Genomic DNA, 15,075 nt, shown 5'->3' with positions numbered 1-15,075 from the left:
GAGTCCTACAAAAACAGTTCACAATAGGGGGTCAGAAAATTTGGTTATGGGAGTTCATCATGGGTCTTTTGTTTTGTTTTGTTTTCTTTTTTAACCCAAGCAGTAAGCAGTATAATAATAAGAGCTTGGTGGCAGGGGACGATCATACAACCATCCATCCATCCAAACATCACTGCGCACCGCGGAAAGGTCTGAAATTTCAATCTGAATGCCGTTTTTCCTTCTCGCGGCCACTGCGCTCCTAGTCGGACGGTGACGTACTCGTGTCCCTGCGCCTACGCACTCGGGTCCGCAGTGTGACGTAGCTCGTGGTGACACGTGACTTCGAAAATTATTCAAGCCAACATCTGTCATTTGTGTGATCTGTTGCTTGAATTAAGGAATTCAAATTTGGACAAATAATAAAACACACAAACGGAATGCCTGCGTGGTTTTTGTTTTACTTCGCACCGAAGTAAGAAAGATGTACTTCCGCTTCGTCTGCTTGTTCCCACGGTCGTGCAGCTATGTGCACAGGTACCGAAACTATGCCATTTTTCTACCAAGTTCCAGCATGTGATCATGCTCTGCGATCCGCTTGCTCTGCCTCAGTATTCGTGTTGCCCTGAATGATACTGCTAGTCATGTGTCCTTGTGCACAGCGTGCAACGCTGTCAGCGGAAGTGCTCAGCGCCTGAAAAAAAAAAAAGCGAGAAAAAGAAATGAAGGCGGGGCCCATGACGTATGCATCACGTGATCCTTGAGGTCCGGTATGGGAGAACACAGGGAAGGAATTTCACTTGCGGAGGCTAGATGAGGCTAGTGGCGAGTGTTTTGCTTGGCAGTGGAGCTTGCCTGCTGAAAACATAGATTCGCAGCACTAAATTATTTCTATCTCGGCTATTAATGAGCCGATCTGAAATTTTTTTTCAGCAGAACGCTCCCTAAAGGACATGTAACAACTTCTAGCGTATAACCAAAATTTGCTTTGGGGCTTTAAGAGCGGAATGCAATAGCATTCAAGGATCCCTGGCTGCTTCTCGCGCTTCCCTGCAACTGGAGCTATGTAACCGTAATGTTTACTGGAAAACGCTCGCCGTGAACGCTATGGACGAAGGCAGGCTTTGTGGTAGAAACACAGCCTCTTGCGTGGGCCGCGATGCGGCAGAGCTGAGTGCCAGCTGGAGGTATTACAAGAAACCAGGCACGCCGCTCCATGGCCCCCAAGACACCCACACGCCAGCGTGCGCAAATGCCGGACACCGCGGTCGGTCTATGAATTGTGAAAACGCTGGAAAAGGGGTTTCTTTGAGTTTTCGCGTAACAGAATTATGTTTTCTCGTATAGTCAAATTACAATCCGAGAGCTATCATGTCTGCAGGCTGTGTGTATGTCCCAGTTTACGATTGTTTAACGTATTTCAGCTTGAGAAATTCAATTAGCTCAGTAAATTTCTTGCATCACATGGATGGCCTGGGTAAGAATGGTTCGAAAATCTTTTTGCCAAAATAACCCCGGACGCTGGACGGCAGATTTTCTGTGACACGGGCTCCTTAACGCTGTCGCGTTAAAATAATTTAGTTATAACTAGGGACTTCAACGTGTACAGCGACTTTTGATCCGCCATCGGGACGATTCGATTTTTTATTGTTGTCTTAATTCTTGGACGTTTCGATATCACTATTTCTTAAGTTGCATCGCACTGTATGTTTATCGGTCGTCTCAGCAAGCAATTTCCTGCCGGGTTTTTTTTTTTTTTTTTTTTTTTTTTTTTTTTTTTTTTTTTTTCTTAATGAAGTGCATTCATTGTTTGGTGCTAGCACAAACATGAGCATATACCATGCCTTATTTTTATGTGCGTCTTACCATACCCTATCCATTCTAGTGAACTTGCCAGTATCTATCATCAAGAAGTTCATAGACCAGAGCTTCATGACATTAGCTAGGCAGTGCACGCGGGCGAGCATCTCAGTGCGTGTTTTCTGCTACTCATCTGAACATCGCAGCCCCGATGCCATAGCAGAAATTTTCCTCGGGAAGTGCTTGCTGTACACCCGAGTTGTATCTGATGGCTGCTTGCCGGTTCGAAGTTTCGTGATCCAAGCTTCACGCAGCTTCTTGTTCTGTGGCTGCGTGGGAAGGTTGACAACGAGCTCCGTTGCGTACCTCTAGCACGGCGGCATCAAGCAGTAGCCTACCATGTTGGACGCCTTCAAAGGCAACCACTACCTATTATAGTGATTTCAAGTGTTGTCAAGCAAACACCCAAAGCAGGAAAACTTCCCCACTTAATCAAAACCGCAGCGCAGGTGGGACGTTAAAGTTTCGTTTTCAGCTTGCTTAGGCGCTTCCGAAGTAGTCGGCGCGGCCGCTGTGTCCACGTGATCTCTCATACCACGTCATGCCGACTGCAGCGCTAGCTCTTCCAGTGGTAGAGCTCTCCCTCAATAGACGTTCTCGCCAATGTGACGTGCGTGTGTGCACGCACGCACGCACTCACTCACACTACGTCGGACTATATACACACGTTAACGAAGTGATCTTTTTCTCTGACTTTCATTAGTTCGAATTTTGTGTAATTCGAATTTTCGTAGCATCCCCGCTGAATTTGAATTAACGAGCTTTTACTGTATAAGCGTCTCTGAATACTTTTGAACGTGGTCAAAATGACCGACGATACAAATTGAGCAAGTCAAAGCAATTGGAGTCAACTGTATTGCTGTTCATTGTAAACTGTCACTGCTGCAACACTCTGCTCCCTGTACTCTTGCTTAGTTTGCCAAGTACATAACTTTATGAAGATGTAGGGCTCACCAGTTATCTGCTCTTCTTTGTACGGGTCTCCCTAACATGGCTTCTGTGGTTGCCGTGAACACCAACAAGCAGTGTCTGAAGAACTGCACCACGCCATTTTCAGCATTGACACAAAGGTCTGTTATGTGCATGTATGCACACAGATGTGCTAAAGGACACGTTCCATGCATTCCGAAAATAATTTAAAGAGATAGATTGGAGGTGTTAAGCAGTGAGCCTTACTGGTGTCCTTCCTCCTACCTTTTGCAAAGGCTTGGACCCACACCAGTACCGGAATTACAGTTACAACAGAGATGACGATCCCAGTGCCAAACTGAGCATGGCTAAGACACTAAACCTGAGCGATTACAAGGACTGCCAGAGGATCAGCTTCTGCTGCCCTGTTGATAATTGCAGTTCCACAATCACTGTGGAACATATTTTTGAAGGAACTGTAAGTGTCAGACACTTTCTTTATTTGCTTATTTGCATACAGCAGTAGACTCCCATCAAGATGTACACAGGAGACCTTAGAACTCCATCTCACGAGGAGTACAGTTTATGAGTGCACTAAATTCTGTGGGAACAAAATGAAATTCCCCTGCTGTTCAGCTTAGAGAAAGAATTCTTTGCTCATTTTGTCTTAATGGGAGCCTACATACTATATAAGATGAGGCCAGTTTAGTGCTCCAGATAGAAATAAAATATAAATGCAAAAGCGTTATATGCCCCATTGAGTGAAAATTCATCGTAGTTGACATAACTGAAAGATTATACCAAGAATGACTGGCAGCACAAGGAGTAAAATAAAAACATGTAAAAAAATTCTTGGATTGACATCAAATTAGTAAATTATTTTCTCTCGCTTCCCTCCCCCTCCCCACAACGTATGAATGAGGTTCTGCTGTATTTAAGAGAAAATGGTCTGATCAACACATTCAACGTTGCTAACATTCATTTTCTTTTCCAGGGAAAGAACTTGAAGTTTAGTCTTGCATCATGTCCTGGTTGCAAGATTGACTTGACCAGCTACCTCAATGCTCTTTGCAATCAAATGACTTTAGTCATTCGATCATTTATCCAGAAGTTTTATTTGGTAAGCACAGTCCAATATTCAGTGTTTGCCCCACACTTTTGGAGACTCGTCAGTGCTATTACAATAATCTTTCTAAGAGAACTGCAAACTGTAGCGTGTTCGGTGCAAAACATTTTTTACTGATACCAAATTCCTGTGTGCTGGAGTGATACAGCATCCTGTATCAGGATGAACCCCAAAACTACGGATCCTTGAGAAAGTGGCATTTCAGTTTGCCTTAAACTTAAGAAGGTTGCCTTTAAGCTGTGTTTCTTCATTTAGCATCATCTTAAAATGTATTTCTTTGCTAAATGCCATTTACCCAGCGCACTGGCACAGTGACTGCGGGATCTTGCTGTTAAGCACAAAGTCCTGTGTTCAATTGCCAGCCATGGGGATCACATTTTGTTGGGGGCGAAATGAAAAAAATCTCGGTACCCTTCCACACTGTGAAGAAGGATGACCAGCGAAGCTGTGTATGTGGGCCCCTTAATGGTGAACTACACCTCTGACGCGGGACGGCCCGGCTTTGCACTATCTTCGGGATCGGCGCACGTATGGGGAGTGTTTAACGCCTGCTTCACCTCCACTGCAAGTCGGCATGGCATTGCACTATCTTCGGGATCGGCCCATGTATGGGGAGTGCTTAATGCCTGCTTCACCTCCACTACAAGTCGGCCCGGCATTGCACTATCTTCGGGATCAGACTATGTATGGGGAGTTTTTTGCTTACCACAACGACACAAAAATTTCCTTGGCTGGTAGAGGTATACAGCTTCGCTGTAATGACGTTTCTGTACTTAGATGTAGGTTTGCAATGAAGAACCTCAGGTGGTCAAAATTTATCCAGAATTCTCCACAGCATTGTCTCTCGTAGCCTCAGTGTTGCTTCCTGACATTAAACCCCATGAATCAATCAATCAAGTGCTGTGTGCTTCATTAAACCCTATGGGCTACACTGAGGTCCTTTCTGTTTGTGCGATGTGACCATGTAACAAATACAAAAACTTTAGCTGTGCAAGGAATCTGTCAAGTTTCTGTGCATTCAATTCTTATCGGGCTGGTGGAGAGAAGAGTGAGTGCAGCAAGGCACCATTGTAATATCTGACGAGTCATGACATTTTACGGCCTTTGATTAATTGAAGGCTTTGATAAGCTAGTATTCATGTTTAACTTCTAGGCCCTTTATTGGTGATACAGTCTACGCTCGTTACAACAGACCCCCATACAATAGACTTTTGGATATAACGGACCATATTTAAACCTTAGTGTAGTCTGTTTATTTTATTAATGCAACGAAGTTCGCCTTTATCGGACCATGCTACAACGGATTATCGGCTACAGTGGAGGATATTAACTGCAATTTTTTTCAAAATCGGGCATATAAAACGAACTTGCCGTGTCAACATGGGCTGGCAACTGACTTGCGAAGGTCAGCCAACAATCACTGCTCAATATCTTGCATGCGAGGGAGGGAGGAAAGCGGGGCGGAAGCGCGCCCTCTTATGCATGCAAGGCATGGGGGGAAGGCGAGGGAAAGAGGGGGAGTTCTACTCCAGTGGCGGCTGTTAACGGCATGACCGCGCGGGCGTCACATCTTGAAAGTGATCTGCGATGCGGACAAAGTGCACACCCGTCTTGCGCATGCAAGGCATGGGGGGATGGCGAGGGAAAGAGGGGGGGGGGGTCTACTTCAGTGGCGGCTGTTAACGGCACAGCCAGGTGGGCGTCACATCTTGAAAGCGATTTGCGATGCAGACAAAGTGCGCACCCTCGCGGGCGCCTTATCTTAAAAGCAACCTGCGATGTGAAGAAAGTACGCTCCCGCGCTGCCCCATTTTCAAAGTGATCTGCGATGTGGACAAAGTGCGCGCAGTGCAGCTAGCTTCGTATGTGTTGTGCTTTCAACATTTAGTTTGCGTTAAAGCGAGGGACAGCACGAAAGTCAATTCACTTGCTGCTGCTGCTGCGCTTATGTTGTTTAATTTGCTATCGCAATCGATGCTTCGCCTTTCGGGCGAAACTGCGACTTTTTTTGTTTGTTGTTTACTTCGGAGGTTCATCACTCGCTCTTTGCTATAAAGTTGTTAGACATCACAACGAAAGTTTTTGAAGTGAGGTGTCTCGTATATTACGGACTTCAGATAAAACTACCTTTTTTGTCAGATTATCAGGGTCCGTTGTAACGAGAGTAGACTGTATTTGTTTAGGTAGAGTGGCAGTGATATTTTGTTTAAGGTTAGTGTTAGCATAAGCTGCAACAGAAATTATGAGTGAAACCATAGGTGGCAGCAGGGCAGTTCATTTCTTGAAGCCTTTCAGAGAAGCTAGAACTGAACGGCGGGCAGCAGGAACAAGGACACTTTCTCTTGGTACACTTTCTGAATGAAGAGAGTGAGCTTTTAGAGTGAGTGTTTGGTAATGTACAGGCATGCCTTTTATTAGCAGTGCACTCTAAACAAACGGTTGTATCACTTTCATATGCTACTCTGTGCTGTGACATGAGTCTGAGTGCATTTACGTGAAAAAAACATTTTGAATTTCATACTGCACTTGGCAGCACGCTAAAGGACATCAGACAACTGTCACCTACATTTTTTCTTTTTCTCCTTTTTTTTTCTTTCTTTCTTTTGATGTGTCTTTTCTCATTAGGGCTGGCTTGTCTGTGAGGACTCTGGTTGTGGCCACAGAACACGGCAGGTACCTCAGATTTTTGGCAAATCTGGCCCTGTTTGTGCTGCATGCCAAAGATCAGCCATGCTGCCGGAGGTGAGTGCTGGGTACAATCCTTTCTCTTTGCTTCTTCACACATTAAGTGCATTTATGCAAGCGGTACTTGACAATGTCAGTTCGCTACAACCTTAATGTGGCAGAGCAAGCATAGAGCTGATGCCTCCATTACATCACAAGTTTTTCAGTGTTCTACAGTGCCTCTTGTTTGATAGTGTGTTGGAAGTTGAAAAGTAAACGGAAGTTCAGCCTGGCAATTTTTGTCAGCAGTTGTTGCATAAAAAGAAGCAAATTGTGTATATATACCACAAAATCTGTAATGCCATACATTGATGTCGTGGCAAATGGTTGTAGGATGGAATTCAATACAGGAAGTTTTACCTGTACATGTATTTTCTCTACTCCAGTAATACAAAGCCTCTTTTTGACAAACACATGGTTAAGTGTTCTAAGAAAGTACCTATAATCTGCTAACCCAGCCTGATTTAATGCTTTCCTTCAGTGTCCATTTAAAATTTGCTTGAACAGGGCATGCATGACACATCCGCCCTTTTTCTCTCTCTCTCCCTCTCTTGTTTTTCATCTTCAGTACAAGGTGTCCGACCTGTACAGACAGCTGACCTACTTCAGCAAGCTCTTTGAGTTCTCCAGGGCACAAGCAACTCTCTCGGAGATTGAAAAAAGTAAGTGCTTGATCTTTAGAGCTTATTTATAGTTGCTGAATTACTACATCAATACTTCTACAATTTTATATTCATGGCCAGCTTAGGGCAAAACTAGCCTCAAAAGAATACGAATATAGTCTCCAACAAAATTTGCAGAGTCAGATTTTTCAGACCTGCTCAGCCTACCCACAGCACTGTTACCCTCTCTGTAATAACAACTTACATGTAGAGGCAGCCAAAATTTCGGCCGCCATTAAATGATAATTTCACAACTAAACTTCATGATATCTCTGTTTGGCTGTGGAGCAAATCATTCTAGCTACAACTGTAAAAGCAGTGTGCTTGTTCAGTGTCTTTACAGAAAACTCTGCAAATTTTTTAGTGAACAGTAACCACATTCAGCAATAATGCAATGTTTAGTATTTTTCAAACTTTAAGCCTGCTAGTTGCTTTGCTGCTGTATTTACTTGCACAACACTTAAAATATTGACATTTAAAATAGTGTCTATTGTTTTTCATGAAGCATTCAGCAGTAAAAATTTTAGCCATTTATGGTCAGAATTCAGAATAACGGTGCAACACGGAACGGTGCAACACGGAAAGGGTTAAAGGACTTACAACGCTCCCCAAGAAAGCATCGGGGACATTGCACATGCACGGAACCCAAGCTTCACTTAAGTAGTTTTGTGCACAAGGAAAATACCGTCTAATAACTTTGAGCTTGCCATTTTGAAAGCTGACTAGTAGCATGCAATGAAGCAACCACAGGTCTTGAATAATCTCTGTACCAGCTTTACAAGTGGATGCCTGCGCGAGTTACTTATAAAAAGAAGAAATGAGAGAGATTGTTCACATCTCTTTGGCAGACAACCAAAGCTTACTTGGGCATTCTTTCATTTTTAACCTTATTATTTTTTATTTAATTTTATAGATCAATAGGCATTCCTGTGTGCTAAGGCAAGGTTTGTAATGACTGACAAGCAAATGAGCAGTTGTGATGCTCTTACACAGTTACTTTCCTTTCTTGCCTTGCTAGATTTAATAAGTTACTTATTAATTTCTAACAGCAAAATTTTGTGAATGATTCTAGTTTTATTCTTTGCTTTTTTAAACACCTGTGGAGGAGTGAAATGGTTCAACTGCTTATAAAAGTTGGACACATGAATTGCACATTATAATCTACACTGTGTGACTGCATGCTGAGAAGCATTTCACTTGTAGATGTTTTATGGAGATCCGAGACTCATATTAACATTTGTCCATATATGTTAATACACAGCCTAACACAGGCCACGGTCAGTTTTCTAAGGTTTAGGTAACATTGAGATGATGAAGTAGCTTATTGTTGAGGCAGACGTTGCAGGCCATATACAGAAGCTTGGTGTTGGTGGGCCACATGAGATGTACAAGCTACATATTTGAGGCCCATGCTTTAGATTGAAGGCAGTTAGGGTGCCAATCTTTTACTTTGCCTGAAGTATGGTGCCTATGCAGAATACAAAAGGCCATGTACTTATTTATTTATTCATTTAGTACCGCATTTACTCGAAAATAGATCACCGAGAAATAGAATATAATTTTAATATAGGTGAACCCATATATTAAAAAGAATTTTTTTTGTATATGACACATCCTTATTTACCATAAGCTTGGCTACTAAATCTAGTTAGAGTTGGGATGAATGAAATGAAATACTTCGGACAAGTTCAAAGGCATGGATTTGGTTGTTGCACGGCTTAAGTCTCCCTTCAGTGTAGGGATGCATGCACACACACACACGTATATAGATATGCGTGTGTGTGTCGTCAACCAATTAATCGTGATTAAATCATTATTCGAGAAATTGGAGAACTTGAATTGCCCTGCAAAAGGCACTACTAGCAAAAAAATAACTTCCAGCATTTGTCAAATGTGTGCCGCAGTGCTGCAGTTGACCTGCTAAAAAGGGGCTGAGCCCCTCCTTGAAGAATGGTGGTGGGGCCGAGAGCGCCTGACTTTAAGCACTGGGTTGTCCATGCTCAGCACATTGCCTCTGTAGTGTATTTAAGCCAGCTATGAAGTAATGTCCTGCACATGAGAGACTTTAGAGGACAGGTTCAGACGAGAAATTCCAGTAGACCAGTAGACATATTCTAACGTGTGACTAGTATTATTAGTTATGTTACTAATGCGAAGTGGCAACATTGGAAGCTGATGTGTACTCTGTGGTAATGGTAACAGCTTCTGGATTCTAGTGTTGTATATATTTAAATAAGTTGCCGGGAACGAGAAAGTCGACAAACACGTAAAACCTTACAGAGTAGGAGGCTGACATAATTGCATTTCGTTTGGCACTGTAGATAAATGCAACCTGTTGTTTTCTTGTTCTGTTTTCATGCAACACTGCATGACTGGTCTATTTAGTGTTAAAAGCTGCATTACTTTTTGTTAATACATTTTTGCACATTTATGTCATCCTCGCTTGGACTTTAATTTTGCAGTATGGGAAAGATCTGCAGAACCCACGTGCTGAAGGAATCGGTTTAAGTGAAGCTTTCATTGGTGTTTGTGAAGAACACTGTTCCTGCTTAGGGGCAATTTGCAACTAAGAGTATACGACCCAGTTGAACACATTTTTACTAGGAACCACCTTGCTCAACTTAAACATTTAATGCTGGACCCTGCATATGCCACACATGACGATGGGGGAACAACCATGACAGTATGAAGGTGACTGTAACATGGTTACGGCACAACGACACCGGAATCACTACAACAAAATAACAGTAAGAACAACCTTGGTGGCATGACGGCGATGGCATAAAGATCATGGGATGGCGATGCTGGAAGGACAATAATGTTATGACGATGAAGGAATAACAGAAATAGAATGACCACGGGCGCAGTGACACTACAGTGAAACCTCGTTAATTCGAACTTCAATAATTCGAATTTATGGATAATTCGAGCTGTACGATTTGGTCCGGCCAAGCTCCACAGAAGTGTATGTATAAAAAAGTCCGTTAATTCGAACGCGAGAAGGTTCCCTCACGGATAATTCGAACTACGCTCGCCTGACACACGGCCAGAGAAACGCGCCTACTGCCTACACACAAGGCTGTATTGCCTCCGAAACGGAGAGAACGGCGAGAGAAGGCAAAATCGGAAAAAAAATCTAACCAACGCGGGGTCAGCCAGAAGGCAGCGGCGGCTGCCGCCTCTCCGTTCTACGTAACCTCCGAGATTTCGTGCCCGTTGCGAATCTCGGAGGCTTTGCAAATCTTCTACAGCTGCTAATGTTGTGCGGAGATGGCATGGCAAGCGCCATCGTAACACAGCGAATCAAATACGTCGCAGCTGCGCTTGCAATCAAGAACCAACGAATCAGGGCCTTCGCCACCTTCACATGTTCAGCGTCTTTGCCTCGGCAGTCTTCATCGGTTGTGCACGTCTGTTTTCAGCTTAGGAGGTATCGGCCATCGCGATTCATTGTGATGGTGTTAAGCGTCGGCTAACGTTCGTTTCGGTGGACATCGGTAGTGTGGCACAGTCGGACCCAGAGCTTCGACTTCAAGATGGCGTGTGCCCGCGGCACACGCCATCACTTTCTGACACGCCAAATTTCTGACATGCCCTACTGCTTCTAAATCGCAGTGTACTGTTGCTCTCCTTCACTTTTCTTAGTTCGAACTTTCGTTAATTCGAACTGAAGCGGCTTCCCCTTGCGGTTCGAATTAACGAGCTTTTACTGTACAATGACATTATGGCAAAATGACAATGGCATGACAACAATGTGATTCCGATGATGGAATGATGGCAAAGGAGTAACAAAGATGGAACTACCACGAAAGCACAATGACACTGCAATGACCACAATGGTATGACGGCAACGACGTGACAACTTGATGCTGATGGTGTGACGATGGGATGAAAGAGCTGGAATAGGACTATGGATGGTGATACTAAAACGATTACGATGGTTTGTCAACAATGGTCTGACAGTGCTGGAAAGATGACAATGGCGTGATGATGAAGGCATGGCAGACAGTGGCATCACTACAACAAAATAACGGCGACTGTGGTGACAACTCCAAGATGGTGGTGTGAGGACAATGATATTAAATCAAAGCTTTGTTCTAACATTTGGAATGCTGAGGTGCATGGACAAAAAGCCGCTACACAGGCTTGACTAGCACCACGACCCAGTACAAATGGCAAGGACAGGCAAATACAGCAGTGCGAAGATACGTTTAAGGTAAACAAAATTTCACATTATAAAAAGAAATTGCACATCATAAACCAAACTTGACGTTTGCCATGATGCGGCAGTACCAAAATAAACCAAATACATAATATGACAACGCAGTGACAGCGACAGAGTGAAGACAGTGGAAGTATGACAATCACATGACAATTAAGGAATGATAATGGTGGCATGAAGGCGATGTAATGATGACAGTGGCATGACAATGTTGGCGTTGGAGCTCACCTCCTCACTTATGTGCATCACCTGCCGCTGCAGGCTGTCTTAATATGTACTATATCTGGTGTTGGCACTATATCTGATATTGGTCTATTGTACAAGACTGTAGCCAGCGGCCATCAGGGATGACAGTGGTACAGCGACAATGGCACGAAGACGCTAGAATGATGACTGTATGTCGACGACGTGATGACGATGACATGCCAGTGCTGGCCAATACAGCTCGCCTAGCGCACTTCTCCAAGCCTAGCTCACCCGCTCAAATTACAAGCCATAGGTGTGACGACGATGGGATGACAATAGTGGAATCACTTCAACAAAAAGACGATGATAGAACCACCGTGACGGCATAACAACGCAGGAATTATCACATATAAGGGTACATGTATAATGATAGGACTGCCGTCCTGTATTTGGCAAGACAGCAGCAGCGAGGAAGTTGAAGGAAGGGACAAAGAAAGCTTTGCTTTAATAATGTTGTTGAAGGCCAGTGACATTCGCCCTAGGTTGTGTTCCCTTTAGCTATGGTATACATGTGATGGGAACAATAAGTTTGCATGTCTTGTCTGTAAATTCTTTCAAGCTAGGACATATCAAGCGCACTTCAAGCTGTCGGGCAAAGCATTGCTGTTCACCTGCCGCTCTTGCTACTACAAAAAGCTAAAAAGAAATCTCTTGACAATTACAACATGCACAACCTTCAGAATTTCTTGAAAGCAGTAAGAAGCTGAGGTCCTGAAGGAAATTATGTAACCTGCATAACAATTTAATAAGAGATCGCAGAAGTTTCTAGCTTAGGAAGCGATGTTGGCTGCATGCACGTTCTTGTTTCCAGTCAGCATAACTCAACATATAGTGGTATAGGCCAAGAAGGTGGTTTTAAAATAATGTTCACTCGAATAAATATTCGTAAATTAAGGTAAGACTTAGAATATTAGCTTATGTGTTTGCATAGTTGCTCGTCCTTTATTTAATCTCTCTTTCTCTCTCCCTTGCAATAAAATTTGTGGAGCGCTAAACGGCGAGGCTCGTCCGAGCCAGCACCGTACACTCTCGCAACTCTTCAGGTGTCACTGACAAACTGACACATTGACGTGTGGAAAAGAACAAACAGCTAATCGCAAAAACGCAGAACACGTCTCTCTTTCGCTATATCTGCCTATTAGCTTTTGTCCCACCGAACTAAAGGCTTTCTTCTTTCTCCTCTTCGTCGAATGGATGACATTTGTGGAGATTTTGCTCACCGCTGGTCCGAGGAGGATGAATAGCGGCCGCACGAGAACGAGCGCAGGAGTAAATGAGAGCAAAGAACACAGTATCACGAAGTCAGAGACCGGTAAAGTACCGTCACCACGCCCTTTTCCTTCGTCGTCGCCGTCGAAGCGACGACGCCTACAAAGTGGCGTCGGTCGTTCGTTTGGCGAAATTGCGGCCGTTTTCAGCGCGCTTCCGGGGCGGGTCGATTGGCGGCGGCCGCAGCGACGAGCGAGGCGCATGCGCCCACCGAGCGGACTGCGCTGTACCGGCTGTGCCCGAGGGCGGAGCTGCCGTGGGAGTTGCCGTCGCTCTGACTGACCAACGCGACGTTGGCCATGGGCCGGCAGTACCTTGGTTTGCACCATTTCGGTGGCCTTGTGGTTTTCGTGGTTCATTCGTGAAATCGTTCCAAGGGAAGTTTGGGTGCGGGAGTCAGCAGAAGCAAACACGTATATAAATAACGATGGCATTAAATCGAATAGCACGGTGCGACCACATTACTGTCAACCAGCGCTGCCATCTCTATAAGGAGATTTCTCTAGACCGGCAGAGTTTTGGCCTTGTTTAGGAAATTTCTGTTTTTCAAAATCAAGGAAAAATTTATGGAGGAAAGAAAAACGCAGAGACGCGAGCAACCATTACTGCGAGGTCGCGGTGACCGATATGTGGAACTGCTGACTTGAAGACGTGTTTGATTTCAGTCAGCGCAAATCCCCTTCGAATTAGCATGCGAAGCACGACTTGTGGTCGTACTGCGGCGCAGTGGACGCCTCTCGCCAAGTAAACGAAAAGGTGTTGATGTCCGCGGCTCGTAAATGTAGCACAGCTATGCTGTCGATCTGTGCACTGTTTGAATGAAGTATTAATGCGATTGGCATTCTTAAAGTACTTCACGCACTTCCCGAGAGCTGACTGCCTATCAATCTACCGGCCTCTTTGTATGTCTCTGGCCGTTTTCCCGCCGACCTAAGCCACTGAAGAAGAACGGCAGATTGGGCGAGTTCGGGGTTTTCCATAATGTTTCAAAACAGCGCTAAAGACGTGCACCGGACAACAGAACAGAGGATGGGACACACACGGCGCTGATTTGACACATAAGTCACTAAGAACTAAGTCACTGGTTAGTGCATGTTTGGATAGCGCATCGAGCTGCTTTGCCCGTCGGACCAACTTGGGTCACTGAGTATTTGGCGTTGTTTACTGTGTGTGTGTGTGTGTGTGTGTGTGTGCGTGCGTGTGTGTGTGCGTGTGTGTGCGCGCGCGCGTGTGTGTGTGTGTGTGTGTGTGTGTGTGTGTGTGTGTGCGTGCCCTTTAACGAACTTTTTTGACGCCGACATGGGCCACTGAGGATGTGGCACTGGATATGTACCGCCCTTCAATGCACCTCTTTAATGCCAACTTGGGTCACCTGGTACGTGCCAATAGGCGTGTGCCGCTCTTCAATGAAACTTTTTGACGTTAACTTGGGTAACTAGGTATGTGCCATTGGGTATTTGCCGCTGGATATGCGCCACTCTACAATGACAACAATTATCCTTTGAAATTCTTCGATGCTTGGCGGAATTGAATCAGCGCCACGCGAAGACTTTACAGGGTGGCGCTAGATGGCGCAGCGTGTGCAGTAAAAAGCGCGAATGAAGAGCCCGGCATAGCCCGGCTGAATACACGTTTCGGCGGTGGCAATACGATGTTTCGCTACATTGCTTCAGTGCTAATCGCATTAGCGTCGACGTTCGTCGCGAGATAGGTTCTGCCGAATTCTTTATCTCTAACCGGCAATAAAAATGTATGCTGCTATACCAAACAAAGCAGCTAATGCAAATCTCGGCATAAGCGGACACATACACCTAGTGCTCAGGACGACAAGGCGGTTTGTGCGCGGCGTGGCCTACTATGCACGCATATTTACTTGGAACCGTCCGTAGGCCGAGAAAATTTGTGCAGCATTGCATTGTAGAGTCCCAGTGGTCGCGTGTTTGACTGAGTCGCTGCATGGAGAAAAAATTGAAATTCGACGCCTATATGCGTGCTTCCCTGCAAATGGTTTGTAAGCGCGTAAGCATAGCCTTGCTACGTCATTGCGTCAAGGCATGCAAAAAAAATCTTTATTGCAC

General features: G+C 44.7%; 1 protein-coding gene across 1 annotated transcript in view; it reads left to right on the top strand.

Moving 5' to 3' along the window:
• The window catches only part of PolA1 (DNA polymerase alpha catalytic subunit), a 153,723-nt gene that overhangs the window by 111,594 nt on the left and 27,054 nt on the right, over positions 1 to 15,075 (top strand). The window contains exons 33-36 of the mRNA XM_050188005.2: positions 3,045 to 3,226; positions 3,743 to 3,868; positions 6,500 to 6,616; positions 7,167 to 7,260. Of these exons, the coding sequence (XP_050043962.1) occupies positions 3,045 to 3,226; positions 3,743 to 3,868; positions 6,500 to 6,616; positions 7,167 to 7,260 (519 nt within the window). The remainder of the gene's footprint in view (positions 1 to 3,044; positions 3,227 to 3,742; positions 3,869 to 6,499; positions 6,617 to 7,166; positions 7,261 to 15,075) is intronic.

Source organism: Dermacentor andersoni, chromosome 2, assembly GCF_023375885.2.
Source record: "Dermacentor andersoni chromosome 2, qqDerAnde1_hic_scaffold, whole genome shotgun sequence".
In the NCBI taxonomy this organism is placed as follows: Eukaryota; Metazoa; Arthropoda; class Arachnida; order Ixodida; family Ixodidae; genus Dermacentor; species Dermacentor andersoni.
Note: the sequence above shows the minus strand (reverse complement) of the source record. Positions and strands in the feature narration are given on the sequence as shown.